An 18,360-nucleotide genomic window follows, 5' to 3' on the forward strand; every position below is an offset into this window, starting at 1 on the left:
AAGCAAAAATTGAAGAGAAAAAAACCCGAAGCGAACAGAACAAGTGAACAACCAGACACTCGCCATTCGGTTCGGGTATCCAAAATAACCCAATCGGGTGGGTCCGGAATGCTTAAGCGAATATTACTTATCGGTTTAATTAGATTTTAGGGTTTAGTCTGTGCGAGTCTTTCTTGGTTTCGAAGCAGCAGCTTCGTCTCCGGCGAACAGAACCCTGACCCCGGCGACTTGGACTCCGGCTCTGGAAACTCAGCAGGCCTCGGTTCGAAGGTAATCGACTTCTCTCTCTCTCTCAATTGCTCTTGATTTGAGAAGCGAATGAAACAAAAAACTCAGAGTGTGCTGAGGAATCCTGAAGGTTTGACAATGGATGGTGTGGGGGAAAGCTCTTCGGTAGGAGAGAAGCCTGTGGTTGTTAGGGTTAAGCGTAAAGTAGGACAATCTCCGCTCGATGCTTTCTGTAAGTTTCAGTAGAATCTCTCTTTGGATCTTTACGCATATGCTATCTATGTATCTCCTAAATTGAATATGTTGTGGCAATTAGGGCTGGAGATAAATGAAAGACCTTTCAAACGACCCTTACTCGACTTCTCAAAGCTATCTTTATCCAATTCCGAAACGAAAGGTACTTTTGTCCTCTTCTCAGGTGGTTTGGACTCGGTGGAATCTTGAATTTTGTTCATGTGGCAGAGGATGTGAAGCCCAAGAAGGTGCTAGTGCGGCATTTGGAGACTGTCACGGACTCTGAAACCACTGTTGATATCATCCACTCTTTATTTGTGAGTGAACTTTGTTTTTTTTTTCTGGTTGAAAGTATATACCTTTACATGTTTGTTTTAATATGTTCTGATTGTTGTTATTGTATGTTCTGCAGGAGTCTGATCTTGTTGAGCAGAGTTGCAGTAAAGGAAAGTTTGAGGATCGAAAAATTGCCTTCAAGAAAGAGAACGTATGTATTGTTTTAGGGGTCATGTCTCTTCACTGCTACTCGAGTGCTAGCTTTAAGTTCGTTTTGTTTTTTGGGTCTGCAGAGGAAGGAACAGCTCTTGACCAAAGCTGTACAGCAGCAACAGGTAACATGTTTTTTTGAGATTAGCATTTTAGGAGGAGATCTCATTACTCATTTTAAGTTATCTAATTCGAAACTTGTGTAATCAATTTAATCAAAAGTTCAACTATTCTGTTTAGACCGCTGCACAGAATGCTCGGTTTGAGCAAATATGGCGGAGCAGGAAGGGAAACAAGGAAGACATCCATGATAAAGAACTTCATGAGAGGTGTAGTTTCTACGATGTTATTCGTGTTGATGCTGAAGAAATGGGACCAGGCGATGCACCACCAGAGTAAGTTCTCTTGTAATATGCATTTGTAGTTTAGCTTTGGCTGAAGTATTTTATATCTATTGCTCTAGGGTTGAATCCTTGGAGGACCAGAAAATGCTGGCTAGTTTCTTGCCTCTCCTTAGAGAATGCATTCCAACAGCAGCTGAAGAGATTGAAGCTGGTATCCATTCCAGCCATACCGAAGCGTATGTTTATGATTTCTACGCTGTAAACGAAGAGATGGATATCAGTGAAGACAGTTCTAAGCACCAGTTTCCTCTGTGCGTAGTTTTTCATACTGAACTCCTTTCATTTATTTGTCTTTTGCCTCTTGTGTCACCTGCTGCTAATTTCGGTTCTGGGGTTATTTTAGTGTCATAGTTGAGGAGGAAGAAGAGTTCTACGATGGACCTGATGATGAATCAGACTATGACTCTGATGATTCAAACGGTACATTTTTACCATTCTTGTTGAACTTCTTAGACCAGTGTGGTTTGTATAGTTGATCCATGGTTGTGCTCTGTGTCCTAGATACGAAAGTCAAGAAAGAAGTACTACTAAACTATATAAATCTTTGTATGACTCAGCTGAAGATCATCCAAGGAATGATTACCCAGACGAGATCTCTGAAGAGGACTCTGAAGAAGAAGAAAAAGAAGAAGATGATGATGAGGAAGATGAAGATGAAGAAGAGAAGAGTGAAGCCTCTGATGAATCAAAAGACGAGGGGAGTTTAGAAAGACATGTGAGAATGGTCCTTGATGACGATGAGGAGGTCTTTGATGGTTATGCAGAAGAGGATGTGAATGTTTATGGGGATAGCGATGATGAGGAGTTTGAGGACGCTAAGTGGTCTTACCGGTGAGATTCGTGTAGCAAATGAAGATGCTAATAAAAGACTATTAGTGTAAGGCTGTGAATCAAAATTGTTCACCTTCTGTTAAAACAAATCTAACCAGAGTTTGGTATAAGCGATCAAAGAGTTTCTTTCATGTTCTTCGCATTCGTATACAGTGCTTATACCAAGAGAAAGAACAAGTGACCTTCATATAGTGCTTAAAATATTTAATTTTGTTGCTGTGAGCTCGCTATTCATAAAAAAAAACAAATGTTTAAATCTTAATGTAATCATCTTTATTATTTTATTAAATAAATATGTTATAAAAATTTCAGTCGGCTATTCGATTCCCGGTTCGACCGGTCCAAATGTAACTAGTTAATCAGACAACAAGCGAGACGACGTCGTTTAAAGGTCTTGAACTCTGCGAATTCTTAGGGCTTCCGCGTCTCTCTTTCAAAATCACATTAGAGTTTCTCGTATCGTCATCGTCTTCGCCGCCGTGAAGCTCAGTGGAAGATGTTAACGGCCGATATACCACCGAACCAGTCAATCTACATCAAAAATCTCAATGAAAGAATCAAGAAAGAAGGTACACTCTCTTCTCTCCATCTGATTTCGTCAATCGATTTCAATACTCGTTGAATCTAGCGGCGAGATTGTTTAGTGTTGTATCTTAGTTTGCCTTGAGCTGCTAGCTTCCTAGGGTTTTCAAGAATCGTATTGAATCTAGCGGCGAAGTTTATGAGAAAGATATGTTGGCTCGAGGGGGGCAGTATCAGTCTCGTGTTGTTTAGATCTAACGTGGTTTTTGTTTTGCCAGAATTGAAGAGATCTCTTTACTGTTTGTTCTCACAGTTTGGGAGGATTCTCGATGTGGTTGCTTTGAAGACTCCTAAGCTCCGTGGCCAAGCTTGGGTTGCCTTTAGTGACGTCACTGCTGCTACTAATGCCGTTCGCCAGATGCAGAACTTCCCTTTCTACGATAAGCCTATGGTCAGTAAATCTTCTCTGTGTTAGTTATATGTGTTTTCAGCTGTTTCTTTGTACAACTAAAGATTGCCTCTTTCGGGTGTATGGGCTATTTATTTGCTTCCAGTCATGTGTATGAAACTAATGTGTGGTCTTTTTTTGTGTGCAGCGCATACAGTTCGCAAAAGAAAAGTCAGATTGTATTGCTAAAGAGGAGGGAACTTTCGTTCCCAAAGATAAGAAGAGGAAGAAAGAAGAGAAAGGTAACTGATCCCAGACTTATGCCTAGATTAAGATTATGGTTTTTTTATTAGTTAGTTTTTTTTCATAATTTACTGTATATGCTAGTATTTTGATAAGTTGAATCAAGACCTATATATAAGGGTTTCTACTGACTTATAAGAAATTAACCAAGAGTTAACCTTAATCTCCAAGAGAGTTTATGGTTAATAGGAAGCTTAGCTTAAATCTCTTTCTTAAGCAAAAGTGGATTCATATCAGTAACTTTGATTTTACTTTCTGCATTTTGTCTTTGAGTTGTTAGATACAATGGTAAACTTCTGTTACATGATTACTTGCAGCTGAAAGAAAGCGTGAAGAAACCCAACGACCAAACACAGCTAATGCCCCAACTCCACAGAACGGAGCCCCTCCGGTAAGTGCCTTCTTCAGAACAATAATCATCTTTCTAAATATATTGTATTTGGAAATGATATTGATCTTTGTTGTTGAATCTTTACATCTTAAAACAGCCATCGTCGTTCAAGCCGAGCGGACAAGATGCGATGCCACCAAACAACATACTCTTCATTCAGAATCTTCCGCACGATACAACAACCGCTATGCTTGAGTTTCTCTTCCGTCAGTATCCGGGATTCAAAGAGATAAGAATGGTCGCCGCTAAACCAGGGATTGCATTTGCGGAGTTCGAAGACGATGCTAAATCTTCCATGGCTATGCAAGGGCTTCAGGACTTCAAAATCACTCCCCAGTTTCCAATGCTCATCTCTTTCGCCAAGAAATGAAGAGAAATGCTTGTGTTTTTGTTTGTCTTTTAAGATGATGACAACGAGACTTAATGTGTATAACCGACGGTTTAATGTCTTGGTTCCATTGACTCCGGTTTGGTTTAATCAGAGACCCTTAATACGCGGTTTCACATTTGAGGAATATCTCTTTGGCATTAAGTCAACCATTTATAGAAATATTAAATTAAAAATGATGTTTTAGGCAAGGCAGAAAAAGACAAGATAGAGAATCTTGCTCGATACGCAACCGTTGTCTTCTTTATCCTCTTCTCATAGATCATTTCATTTCTCTGAGGAAAGTTTCTTTTTTTTAGCAAACCCACTTTGTTTTTGTTCCTGTGAGTTTGAAAGTTGTCTCCTTTTGTTAAGACCATGTCGTCTACTTCTTTCTCCGACCTCCTTGCTTCCTCCGGCGTTGACTGCTACGAACAAGACGAAGACTTTCTTGGTGGGTTTTACCCGAAGAGAACCGGGTCGGGTTTACCCAAGTTCAAGACGGCTCAGCCTCCTCCTCTTCCGATATCACAAGCTTCTCATGGTTTCTCCTTTTCAGAGTTACTTGACTCTCCTCTTCTTCTCAGCTCCTCTCATGTAAAGCTTCCAACTTTCTTATCGCTTTTCATCTGTATATCAATTTTCCATTTTGAAATCCATGACAATCGGAAAACTATGATTCACTGGTGATGTTCAGTTATTTGGCTTGTGTTTACTTGCAGAGTTTGATATCTCCCACGACAGGAGCGTTTCCATATCAAGGCTTCAATGGAACAAACAATCACTTAGATTTTCCCTGGCAGCTACAAACGCAGCCGCAACCGCCAAACGCTTCTTCTGTATGTGTTTTCCTTTACCGTTTCTGAGACCATCTACACTTCCCTTTTGCTGAAACCAAAACTTGTTTCCTTTACCCTTTCTTTATACAGGCTTTACAAGAAACATACGTTGTTCAAGCTATCCAGAAGAAGCAGGAGGATCCGGTTCATCGTGAGTTTGGATCAGATCACCAGGTTAAGGTACCATCATACATGGTGGTGGGTAGGAACTCTAATGATGGTTATGGTTGGAGAAAATACGGTCAGAAACAAGTGAAGAAGAGCGAGAACCCTAGGAGTTACTTCAAGTGTACGTATCCCAATTGTGTTTCCAAGAAGATTGTTGAGACTGCTTCTGATGGACAGGTCACTGAGATCATCTACAAAGGAGGTCACAACCATCCTAAGCCTGAGTTCACCAAGAGACCATCAGGATCAAGAAGAATGTTTAATCCTTCTTCTGTTGTTAGTGAAACTCATGATCAGTCAGAGAACTCGTCGATTTCGTTTGAGTACAGTGATCTTGAGCAGAAGAGCTTTAGATCTGAGTATGGTGAGGTAGAAGAAGAGGAGGAACAACCTGAGATTAAGAGACTGTAAGTAGTTTTTTTAGTTAGTGGAAGCAAGAGGTTTTTAAGAGAGAATTTTTTTTTGACATTTGAGTTTTTTGATTAACAGGAAAAGAGAAGGTGAAGATGAAGGAATGTCTGTAGAAGTAAGCAGAGGAGTGAAAGAACCAAGAGTTGTTGTTCAAACAATAAGTGAAATTGATGTTCTTCTAGATGGCTTTAGATGGAGGAAGTATGGTCAGAAAGTTGTCAAGGGAAATACTAATCCAAGGTTATAAATCGTTTAACTAGTTTCTTGGCTTTTAAGAAGTTGTTTTCATGTTATACTAATCGTCTTTGTTCTAACTTATATATATGACAGGAGCTACTACAAGTGCACATACCAAGGTTGTGGAGTGAGGAAGCAAGTAGAAAGATCCGCCGAAGATGAGAGAGCGGTTCTCACTACCTATGAAGGAAGACACAATCACGACGTCCCAACCTCGCTGCGTCGGTCATGAAAACAATACATTCCTGGGACTTAAAGTCTCTAGTAATAACATTTTAGGATTTGGTGAAAGTAAAACACCTACTATGGCCATCTTTTGTGCTCATTACAGTTGTTTATTTGTAACACAGCAAGTAAGGAGTACATTGTGTTGTACAGAGTGGTGGTTAGTATTTATTTTTTATCTTCTTAGCCACGGAGAACCTCACTATTCATTTGTCTGACTTCAAACACTTTGGAGATGTTATTGAGACATGAATTTGTATAGAATTTGTGAATTTTAAGAATTGATTGATTTAAAACAAATTATGTGGATTGTGAAATTTATATAGATTGACTTATGAAATTTGATCATATTTTTTTAGATTAATATAGATTTTCATGAATTTGTATTACCTTTTTCTATCATTCTTTTTGTCAAGTAAATATATAACTTTTTTTTCCTAAATCATATAGCATGATTCTTTATTTTTTTTTTCAAATCTATACTATTATTGATGAAATGATTTAGCTTATTTGTCATGATTTCCATGATTTTAGGTAATTTTTCTTATATGTGTTTTAATTAGATTTAAGCTGAGTCATTAATTTATTAATAGTTTTTAGTTGAGTCCATAATTTATTAATTTAAATACTATAACTATAAAATATGTAATTAGATATATAATTATTTTGATTTTGCTTATTTGTCATGTTTTCCATAATTTTAGTCAATTTTGCTTATTTGTCATGTTTTATTAGGTTTTAGCTTAGTCATTGATTTATTAATAATTTTTAGCTGAATCGCTAATTTATTAATTTCTTAAAAAAATTTCGTAATGAATTTTGTATATAATTAAAAATGAATTTTGATTTAATAATATTTAAATCTATATGTTATATTAAAATTCTTATTTTCTTATTTGTCATATTTTATTAAGTTTTAAGCTTTTATATAGTTCATTGATTTATTATTAGTTTTTAACTGAGTATTTATTAATTTTCACAAAATCCGTAATGAATTTTGTATATAATAAAACACGAATTTTATTTTAATAATATTAAATTTATATGTTATATTAAATAATTAATTATAAACTAATATAATAAAATTGTGAAAATATATTTAAAAACTAAGAGAATTCTTATATATATTGTGTTGCTATCTGAAAACAATAATTTTTATTATAAAGTTAAAAATTAAGATATAAAACAATTTATAATTAAATATTAGTCAAACAAAAATATTTATATAAAGATATTTTCTTAAGACAATAATAAGTACATAGTACGTTTTTTTGACATATATAAATAATTTGATGTTTGATTTAACTATTTAAAATCATAAATAAAAATTTAACTTGTGACTGAATTCAAAACAAATTTTCTTGCTTTTACTTTAAACCAGTTTAATCTGTGAAACACTATAACTTAAGACCACTAGAAGAATAAAAAAAAGTGAACAAAATACAAAATAAAATTTCATTTGAGAAAATGAAAAAAAAAAAATATGAATTTTTGTTCAATTTGTTCCTTATCAAAATTGCATAGGAAAATTGTTTCTTATAAATTTATTCCTCCATGGGGAATTTAGAAGAAAAAAATGGGATCTATCTTTCAATAATTTGACTAAATTTTAACATAACTCGTATAAATTTTGAGGAACAAAGAATTTACCATAATTTTTTTCTTTTGACATGTTCACCAATTAGAGTTTTATTATGCCAATTTTTGGATTAGTAAGACATAAAATAATAACTATTTGTAAGATGATTATGCCCTCATGTGCGGACAAAACATCTAGTTAAAAAATAATAGTAATAGTGACACATAAAAAATTGGACAATTCTCTTAAATTGTTTTTTTTGTCACAAAAAAGCTCTCAAAGAGGAAAATGATCAAAAGAGGTTTCATTAAAAAAGCAAAAAACTATTTCACCCATTGTTTTATAAATATATAAACAATAAAAAATAAATTTTTTTCTTAATTTGGAATTATATGTTTATAAATTCAAACTTTTTATAAATTTTTAATATTTTTCGAATTTTGTTTTTATATTTTTGTTAGTTTAGAATTATTTTTTTTCAAACTCGAACTTTTTTTAAAAAAAAATCGATTTAAAAAAATTGAAATTCAAAATTGCTTTCTGAAACTATTTTAAAAATTTTATTGCTAAAATTTTAATATTTATAAACATAATTATATATTCAAAAATGATAAAAATGTATATATATATATATAATTATTTATTAAACTGTAAAAGTATATAAAATTGTAATAAATTATAGTATTGGACATATAATTTGGATTTAAAGTGCAAAATATATTTTGTAAGAATAACTATTTTTTTTCAAGTTTTTTATCACATGGATTTTGAAAATGACATGGATACATATGATATTTTGAAAGTTGAGTTTTATGAATAAAAATGAATAAAATTCATCTCTCAATAACACTAGATTTAGTTAGAATTAGAGAATCAATAATAGCTAAACTTTTGAATAATAAGAGATTTGAATGGATTTTGAAAATTCTTAAACCAATAACAATGAATTCTATTAAGATTTTTAAAATCTAAGAACCAATAACAATTGAATCTCAAAAATTTTAAAATTCATTAGAATTCAGTAACTAATAATCTCCTTTAGTTTCTTGTGTTTTGTCTTTTTCTTGATTTTTTTGTGTACGTTACACATTCAAGATTGATAAGCAATAATAGTGGAATGTAATCACTTTTTCATGATATCGTCACATTGTGCATTGTGACACCCCACTCTTTAATATTTTTCTACAAAAATTATAAATCCGTAATATATTATCTATACTATTAAAATAAAAAAACAAATAAAAATTATTCCTTAAACTTACAACTTATTTATAATCTTATACCTTTCAATTTTAAGCATTTATTGTATTTTCCTAATTTAATTAAAATAAAATTATTTCTTCCTATAATCAAGCTAACCAACAAAAATTTACCATATTTTGATACTCTACGCAATCGATTTTAGATAAATTTATATTTTAGTTATTATTTTTATGTTGTAATTAAAGGTACTCCTAATTTTGATCGTAAGATACTGATAAAAATGCACACATTTTCTTTATTTAAATCCAATATATTCCAAATATCTGAGCTACTAAATTCCATAAAGTTAATAAAATAAAATATTTTAAAGATTACAGAGTTTTATAGCACTAAAATGTAAATTATATTTTTAAAATATTTACGATAATATAAAAATTAATATATTTATACAATTATAAGTTATCCGCACGGACATCCGGATCAAAGACTAGTTAAAGTTTACAAGTAGTGTAATCAATAACCATTTACAAAAAAAATAATAGAAACAATAAATAAATAGAAACAAACAATAAATAGAAACAATAAAAAATATATAGGCTCATCTTTCTTCTCTTCGCTCATATACCTCACTATTTCTCTGTGTCTTCTTTAGTTGACCTCACCCAGGGGCCGAGGCAGCTTAGTGGGTGGGGGGTCAGCTGACCCCATTTATTTTTTGTAAAAAATAAATTTTAAAATAAAATTTGTATCATTTTTGTATTGATCCCATTAAAAAAATAAATTTGACCCCACGAAAATAATTACAAAACATTAAAGACAAAATTTAATTACAACTAATATATTTTTATTTTTAAACCTTTGGATTTATATTAGTTTTAATCTTATTTTCTATAATTACAAAAAATTAGTAAACCACTAAATATATTTTGTAATTTTAAACATTGTTAATGTTAGTTTAATATAAAAACATTAAAAATAAACAAACTTAAAAAAAAGTTTTAAGCTATGAGTGTCCAGTACATTTGTAGTTTTTTTTGGAGTAATACATTTGTAGTTTTTTGGTCGTTTATACATTATGCTTTTGATTTTTTTCTGATCCAGTACAAAATATTTCTGGCTCCGCCACTGACTTCACCGAAGTCTTGGAACCAACCTTTTAGTCATCCTTTATCACCCCAAGTAATAACAGAGTCCTCTGTCTTCTTCTCCATCTTTATAACATTCACATTGCACTCTCATTCTTAATGCATTCTCCATTACATTTTCTCCTCAAAATGAAAATATAACTTAATAGTTTAACCCTAAGCGTACTCTCTCTACTCACTTTCTTGTTCATATGGATAAGAAAAAAATCATAGATTTAGGCAGAGAAGAGACGAACTCATCACATTGAGGCGTAGGGCAGGGTCCAATAATTCATGATTGACTTATGTGCCATCCAAAAGTAAACTATAGGAGTTTGTTTGCCTTTGACGATTAGTTCATTTGGGAAATATACCTACCATATATGACCTCCATGCAAACGCAAACACTAGAAAGTGCAAAGTGCATGCGTAAAAGTGTAAAGTAAATGATTGGGTTGGTTTTTTTTTTTTTCCCAAATTGAATTATATTAAAAGGGCCAAAGCCCGTTAGCCTCACAAAGGTTCGAAGGCCCATACCGAAAAAACCGAAACAAATACAATACTGGCCTAAGGCCCATACCATCACCATCAAGACCGACCAAAGCCCAAAGCCCGAAACGCCATCCGACGGACGCGCTGAATCAACACGGCGCCACATTGGAGCTCAGCGCAGCACAAACCTTCACCAACTAAGATCCTTCTACAGAGAGCATCAATCGGACACACCGAGAGCTCATCCGGATCACCCATTCACCCACTCGGGATTGAATCCCGAGCCTACAGACTTTGCTTTCTTCTCTATTAATCGTCATCGCCATTGAAGAGCTTCATCATCTCGCGAGATCTCAACCAATCCGACCCAAACAACCAAACCGAAGACAATAGACAACATCCAAACTACCTAAAAGAAACTACAGGAACTAAGGACCCAAGACTAGTACGAGTACCAAGCCGACAGAGCAGATCTTTGAGAGCCTCCACCCTTCGGAACCAAAATCCGGCGATGGCAGAGCTGTGTAAGCCTCCCCTTCCCAGCGACACAACCGGCAGCGACCGAGCTGAGTAAGCCTCCATCTCCCGGAGAAAGGCCGGCGGCGATGGAGCTGTAGGAGCCTCCACCTCCCGGATTCGAACCTTGATCTGACAAACTGACTTTCCTCGCCGAAGCCCTCCCCGCGACCGCATCTTTACTCCAGAACCGAACAACAACGAAGAATAGGAACTGAAATAGAGTTCAGACAAGGCGAAAGGTGAGAGGAGACGAAGGAGAAGCAAGTAAGAACGTTTTGCACGAAAAAAATGGGTTCCGGCGACGGCACGCACGCTCACGCGCCGACCGATCGCCGGATCCAAATAGATCTACTTTCTCTCTCTTTCTCTCTCTCTCTTAATGCTTTTGTCTTTCTTGGTTTGGGTTGGTTTTGGTTTTACATATAGTGTTTATTATTTTTGAATTATTATTTTTTCATTTCCCACATAAAAATCATCTTCAGATGAACCATTGATTCTAGGAAAACATAAATACTCGATTCCATTAGTTATTCTGTTAAAACTTTAAAATAACAGTTTAAAAAAAAAACTTTAAAAGTATAATTCATTTGACACATATTTTTCTTATACATTTAGTAACATCCTGAAACATTTAAAAGATATCACATGCACTTTTAATCACTTGTAGAAGTAGTCGGCATTTCAATTGTGATATTTTCATTAAACTGATCAAAACATTATGGAACAACTCCATTAACTTGACGACCTTTGAAAGGCCATCACAATGATCATAAAGATCAATATCCATAATAATTAGTTTGTTTTGGTTCGAATATGTTTAACACCATCAGAAGGCGTATGACCTTTAATCATCCAAACATTGATTGGGAAATAAAAAAAGAGTTGATTATGTCCAATCTGATTTGATTGGGAACATATACTAAAGGCACAAAACATAATAGTAGACAAAGTTGTATATAATGTTCAGAGTTCTATTTCTGCTGTATTCTATGTTGATTATGTATCACCGGTTTAGCTTTCTGAATCGGGATCTTATTCGCAATAATAATAATAATAATAATAATTCTTTGATTGGAAAAAATAAATCTCTAAATTTTAGTTAGAGTAACCTGTAATGGATGATAGTCAGTAATGTATGTCAGTTATATATATAATTATTATTTTTTAATTGTAATATATTCTTAGAAAATTGATCTTATCTATTAAAACAAAAATCATGATTTATTTTATGTGCATTTTTTTACTTGGACCATCCCTTAAAAAATATGATTTTTAGTTAAATTATCATGTATTTTCTTAATAATAAAACCGAAGAATCTCATTAATAATCATCTTATATACTGAAACCAAACTATAACATTTAATACAAATATACAAGAAAAATTGCTTGAAATACACTAAGTTAGATACCATTTTTTAAAAATACACTTAATCAAAAATATTTTAACATTGGATTTGGGATTTAATGATTATTGTTTAAGTTTTAGTATTTAGAGGGTAGAGTTAGGTTTTTACATTTCTAAATATATTCTTAACATTTATAAATGATTTAAGAGAGTTAGGATTTGTTTTCTTCATAATAAATTTAATGTATTTATGAAAACAATATCATTTAAAGGTAAATTTAAAAAATGGTATCAGATATTAGGTAAAGATTTGCCTGTTTTCGGTTTAAATCAATACTCAGGAGAAAGTCACATTTTTTTCAAAACCATTTACATTTTCAGTAAAAAAATTTGCCAATTTCTTTTGGTGGGAAAGAAAATTAACGGAAAAGGTACACGAGAAGTAGTATTCTTTTTTTTTTTAATCCATTGTTATCGGTTCCTTCATGCATAATTATTGAGGCCATTATTAATTTGTCCATATATAGTAAATAGTATTAACTTTCTTGGACGTTATATGATTGAAAATTTTATATTATTTGAACCATATGGTTTGTTTATCAGCTTCAAATTAATGCTTTAGGATTGGTCCACCTACATGACTACATCTACATGTGATAACCTGCATGATTGGTTCCCGTCTTGAGTTCGTATTATTATCAATAAGTAATCAAAACAATATTTATATTTAACCACCGAAACTTTAAAACCAAACAAACTGGTCTAAATACGTTGCATTACAGTTGAACATGCAGTTCTTCTGTATTTTCATATTATAATGAGTTAAGACCACAGTTTAAAGAAAGTCTCGTTTATAATTTAACTAGTTGGTCCAATACTATGATTCAGTTTCAGTTTAACTATTCAGTTTCATTATTACTTGACATTTAACTATTTAGTTACTCATCCACACACGAATGATTGTTTTTTACCCACCCACAAACGATTTTACCTTTCGTATTATTTGGTTCGACTTTAAAAAAAAGTTTTGTTTTGTATTTGGGAATTCTATCCTTAATTGTATTACAATTCGATTCTGTCCTATGATCCAATTACATATGCATATAGTTAAAGATCATATGATCTTGTCCTCATTGCCACGGACGACTAAAAATTAGATTACCGATTTAACATAGATCTTGTCCACATTAGTACATTACAAAAGCTTTTTGTTTTTAATGATATACCAAAATAAATTTAAAAAAAATGAAAATATTCCCTCCGGGAATGTTAATAAGAATCTATTTTCGGATCTGAAAAGAAATAAGAAATTAAGAAAATAGAGACAGAATTAACGAAGAATGAAAACATTAAAACACTAGTTAAAATCCTCAGAGATGCTATCAAGGTGAGGCTGCCACATAGACACCGACGCCGACCGACTATGTCTTCGACGGTGACGGTTCTCTTTACCGGCCGAACATTTCTTCTCGGATGACGACAACATAACATCTTCCAAATATTTCTCACACAACGTCAAATCAAGATCCTTATTACTAGTACTTACCATGTGATTACTATTGATGTCGTTGGCGTTTCCAAGAGTCTTTCTCCGACGTTGGACATCCTTTTTCTTCTTTGCTTTCTTCTTCTCCGGCAAGGAAGTATCCGGTATAAGAAAATAGATGCTCCCACGCTTAAGCTCAGATTCAGGAGACAAGATCAAGATCTTACGTACAACTCCTTGAGAACATGGTTTGCTTAAGACATGGTTAGGGTTCGCCTGAAGAATCTCACCGGCTGTCATTGGACGAGTGATCTCATCGACGTGGCCGTTGAGATGTACGATTCGGATCAAATCTAAGGCTCCACATGGAAGTACACAAGCTAAACAGCACCGTAAACTATTTCCCATATCTTTTTTTTGCTAAAAAATCTTATAAGTTTTCTTATCAAAAATTAAAAAGAGAAAAAGACTGAATAAGTTTTTAAAATTGTTCTTTGTCGTTGTTGTTGTTGTGTGTGTATTGTTTTGTGAGGAAGACGAGCTTACGTATATATAGAGACTAGAGTAAACAAAAGCGATTCATTAAGGGTATGATTGGTTTTTCCGCTACCACCCGCAAACGCAGCTTTTGCGGTTGGTAGCGGTTGTTGGCGTTTTACAACAATCGCTCAAACCGCTCCAAACCGCTCCAAATCGCTCTGAACCTCATAAATTCAAAAGCTTGTTCCAGCAATCGTTTACGGTTGCGGGCGGTTGCGGGAAGATAAAATTTTTTTTTTTTTCTAAAACAATATAAATACAAAAATAAAAATATTCAATAAAAAAAATTAAATTGGAACTATAAAAATGCTAAAATATATCTATAATATTTTAATTAATATTAAAAAACTTTAAAATAAAAATATTTTCTATATTTTTTTAAAAATTAAACTATAACTTTCTAAATATAACTTTTATATTTATTATAATATTATTATTTTTGATATTTTTATAATTGTATAAAATGTAAATATTGTTAATTTATTATTTAACCGCTGCTGCATTTGGTAGTTAACCAGTCATAAATATCCCGCAAACGCACCAATTTCTAACCGCAGAACCAGTCGTACAAATCTCTTAAAATCGCTAGAAACCGCAACCACCTGTATCCGCAAACTCCCGCAACCGCAACCCGCAACCGCTGCGGTTGAACCAGTCAGGCCCTTAAAGGGAGCTTAACCATACGGATACGGATGTTTTATTTACTGGAATACCCTTCCTTCTTGTTGTGATTATAGAATTCAAAGATTGTATAAAGAATAACTCTCTTTATTAATGCTCAAGAAACTCACTCAAAACTTAAGCTCAATCTCTAAACTCATAAGCTATGCAACACACTTGCATCTTCTTTATATAGAGATTTATAATTCCTAATCCTAATAGGTAGTATATCTAGATAACTCCTAAACATACTAGTATTCCTATATTCCATAACTCGGTAGGATTAGGTGGATAACTTCTAACTCAAGTTTCCTTTTCTTTCAAGCTTATCCCAACATTCTCCCCTTTAAGCTTGAAATCTCTTTTACTCAAATCTTGAATACCGATAAGACAGCGCATCTCTACGAATTTAATCCTTCCCAACGCCTTGGTTAATATATCTGCCTTCTGCTTATCACCTGAGACGTGCACCACACTCACTTGACCTTTCTCTACACACTCTCTTATGAAATGATACCTTGAATGTATGTGTTTGCTTCTTCCATGAAAAACTGGGTTCTTAGAGAGGGCAATGGCAGACTGGTTGTCGATTTTAATGACCACCTTCTCGCAAGGTTGCTCTGTAACTTCACTTAACAGCTCCTGTAACCATATGGCTTGCTTGGCTGCTTCAGTCCCTGCCATAAACTCAGCCTCACAAGAAGATAAAGCAACAGTTCCTGTTTTTGTGAACACCATGTAATCAAATTTTCACCAAGGTAGAAGATGTGTCCTGTAGTACTTTTTCCATCATCAGGATCCACATTGTGACTGCTATCACTATATCCAACTAGTCTCGGTATTTCTGGTGCTGCACGGGTGAAAACTAAACCATACGATGTTGAGCCTTGGAGATATCTCAAACAATGTTTCATCGCAGCACCGTGTGACTCCTTTGGTTGGTGCATGTATCTCGACAAGACTCCTACCGCAAAGGACAGATCTGGTCACGTGTGTAGAAGATATCTGAGACATCCAACGTTCCTTCTATAAGTTGTAGCATCGATGTCTAGTTCATCATCAGCTCTCGAGAGTTTCATTCCTGGCTCCATTGGAATGTGTGATATGTTGCAGTTCTTCATGCCACTATCCTCAAGTATTTTAAGCGCATAGCGTCGTTGGTTTAAAGTAATTCTTCCTTCATACTGCTCAACTTCAATCCCGAGGTAGCATGTTAACCGACCAAGATCACTCATGTCGAATTTTGAAGCCATCTCCTTCTTGAACTCTCCTATGATCCTTGCGTTCGCTCCTGTGTCAAATAAGTCATCCACATACACTGCAACCACTAAGAGTTCATTGTTTACGGTTCTTCTATACACCGTTGGCTCTTTAGAACACTTTTTGAACTTTAGACCTTGAAGAATTTGATTCAATTTGTTGTTCCAGGCCCTTGGTGCTTGCCGTAATCCATATAAGGCCTTATGAAGTTTGTAAACTTTTCCTTCACTTCCCTTTACTTCAAAGCCCTCAGGTTGTGTCACATAAACAATCTCGTTTAGTTCTCCGTGTAAGAACGCTGTTTTTACATCCAAATGATGAACTTCCCATCCATTTGTTGCTGCCACACTAATGAGTAGACGTATAGTTTCTAATCTTGCGACTGGTGCAAATACTTTCTCGAAGTCAATTCCGTGTTGTTGTACATACCCTTTAGCAACCAGACGAGCTTTGTACTTGTTGATAGAGCCGTCAGAATTTCTCTTGATCTTGAATATCCATCTCAATCCAATCGGCTTTACACCACTCGGAAGGTGTACTAAGCTCCATACTTCGTTCTTGACAATAGAACGGAGTTCATCCTCACACGCTGTGATCCATTCCTTTAGCTCACACGCCTCTGCAAAAGTTCTTGGTTCGCTATTAAGACTTAGAAGTAACATCTCTCCTTCTTCCTCCGCAAGTAACACATAATCTTCTAGGTTAACATAGTCATCGAGATACTTGGGTTTTACGCTCTGTCTATCACTTCTTCTTAACGCTATTACCTCGGACGTATCTTCTTCTTCTTGCGTTTCTTCCTCCTCTGTTATAACATCTTCAACATTATCTTTCTCACTACCTCATGTATCTCTCTGCACGTCTCTGCTGATTCCATGGTTGCCAAAATCTCCAAGTGAAACTACAAACTCTTCACCGCCTTCTGTACTGATTTCATTCCAGTTCCACCCTTTGGATTCATCAAAAATAACATCCCTGCTTACTATTATCTTTCGTGTCTCAGGGTTTAGCATACGGTAAGCTTTGGAGCCTGGTTCAGTACCCAAGTGAACTAACATGCGAGAGCGATCATCCAACTTCTTAAGTCCAGCTTTCTCTGTTTTTGCATAGCCAATACACCCAAAGATCCGTAAGTGGGAAAAATTTGGTTTCCTTCCACGATAAACCTCATATGGTGTCTTGTTATCTAGGGAGCGTGTAGCTATTCTATTGATCAGGTATGTTGCATGTCGCACAGCCTCACCCCAGAAGCAATTCGGCATGTGCATGTGTTTTAATATGCTTCGTGCCATCTCCATTAAAGTTCTGTTCCTACGTTCCACAACTCCATTTTGCTGTGGAGTATATGGGGCTGTGAGGTGTCTTTTAATACCTGAGGTTTCACAGAAATACCTGAACTCTGATGACACAAATTCTCCACCTCTATCTGTCCTGAAAGTTATGATCTTCTCCTCTGTTTCTTGCTCTACTACACCTTTTAGCTTTTTGAACTTCTCGAATGCATCATTTTTGTTTTTAAGCAACATAGTCCACATGTATCTAGAATGATCGTCGATGACAACAAAGACATACCGGTTCCCACTGAATGTGTTTGGTGTTATTGGTCCACATAAGTCGCCGTGCAAGAGTTCGAGCCTTCTTGTTGCTCTATAACTCGTTGCTTGTGGGAACGCATGTCTTGCTTGCTCTCCAAGTAAGCACGATGAACAGATTTCCTTTAAAACATGAATGCTTGGTATACCTGTAACGAGTTCTCTTCTTACCATAGCTTTCATTGTTGTGTGATTCACGTGCCCCAGTCTAGCATGCCAACGAGTTGATTCACTTGTCTCTGTTAGGTGTAGTTTGGTGGACGTCTTAAGACCCATTCGTACTTTGTACAAGCGATTCTTAGCTCTATTTGCTTCAACAAGAAGTTTCCCATCACGGTCATGCATAGTTAGGTATTCATCTCTTAACCGTATATCACAGCCAGCCTCGGTTGCTTGCCCTAGGCTAATGATATTGCTCTTCAGGTTAGGTATGAAGTATACATCTGTCATCTTTCTTGCTTCTCCTTTCATGTCTATGAATGATATGGTGCCTTTTCCTTTAATGTCAATCCGCGAATCATCTCC

The 18,360-nt window shown here is 34.7% G+C and overlaps 4 protein-coding genes across 7 annotated transcripts; 3 read left to right on the plus strand and 1 right to left on the minus strand.

Annotated features, from left to right (window-relative positions):
- The first annotated feature begins 35 nt into the window (after positions 1–35).
- On the plus strand, positions 36–2,325 carry LOC103867967 (RNA-directed DNA methylation 4). Of its 2 annotated transcripts, none has more exons than XM_009146064.3 (10): positions 36–270; positions 359–460; positions 545–625; positions 691–779; positions 875–949; positions 1,032–1,073; positions 1,189–1,343; positions 1,412–1,603; positions 1,696–1,772; positions 1,910–2,325. In XM_009146064.3, exons 2-10 carry the CDS (start codon positions 367–369, stop codon positions 2,185–2,187), a joined length of 1,083 nt encoding a protein of 360 aa, XP_009144312.1. In that variant the 5' UTR covers positions 36–270; positions 359–366; the 3' UTR covers positions 2,188–2,325. The 2 variants fall into 2 exon arrangements, with proteins under 2 accessions (XP_009144312.1, XP_009144313.1); XM_009146065.3 differs by having other exon boundaries at positions 81–270; positions 337–460.
- A 175-nt stretch (positions 2,326–2,500) lies between these two features.
- On the plus strand, positions 2,501–4,304 carry LOC103867968 (U2 small nuclear ribonucleoprotein B''). 3 transcript variants are annotated; one of them, XM_009146066.3, is made up of 5 exons: positions 2,501–2,752; positions 2,984–3,156; positions 3,302–3,395; positions 3,714–3,787; positions 3,885–4,304. In XM_009146066.3, exons 1-5 carry the CDS (start codon positions 2,680–2,682, stop codon positions 4,155–4,157), a joined length of 687 nt encoding a protein of 228 aa, XP_009144314.1. In that variant the 5' UTR covers positions 2,501–2,679; the 3' UTR covers positions 4,158–4,304. The 3 variants fall into 3 exon arrangements, with proteins under 3 accessions (XP_009144314.1, XP_009144316.1, XP_033147397.1); XM_009146068.3 differs by having other exon boundaries at positions 2,539–2,752; positions 3,019–3,156; XM_033291506.1 differs by lacking the exon at positions 2,501–2,752 and having other exon boundaries at positions 2,890–3,156.
- Positions 4,305–4,532: 228 nt separating this feature from the next.
- Positions 4,533–6,041, plus strand: WRKY25 (probable WRKY transcription factor 25). Its single transcript, NM_001301948.1, is given in 5 exon segments — positions 4,533–4,751; positions 4,877–4,993; positions 5,084–5,568; positions 5,651–5,812; positions 5,903–6,041. Coding segments are annotated over 5 exon segments (1,122 nt in total).
- Positions 6,042–9,006: 2,965 nt separating this feature from the next.
- Positions 9,007–14,551, minus strand: LOC103867970. The gene has a single exon (XM_033292294.1). The coding sequence runs from the start codon at positions 14,189–14,191 to the stop codon at positions 13,655–13,657; it is 537 nt and encodes a 178-aa protein (XP_033148185.1). The 5' UTR covers positions 14,192–14,551; the 3' UTR covers positions 9,007–13,654.
- Between the last annotated feature and the right edge of the window lie 3,809 nt (positions 14,552–18,360).

The sequence above is a fragment of the Brassica rapa genome, chromosome A05 (genome assembly GCF_000309985.2).
Source record: "Brassica rapa cultivar Chiifu-401-42 chromosome A05, CAAS_Brap_v3.01, whole genome shotgun sequence".
Classification (NCBI taxonomy): domain Eukaryota; kingdom Viridiplantae; phylum Streptophyta; class Magnoliopsida; order Brassicales; family Brassicaceae; genus Brassica; species Brassica rapa.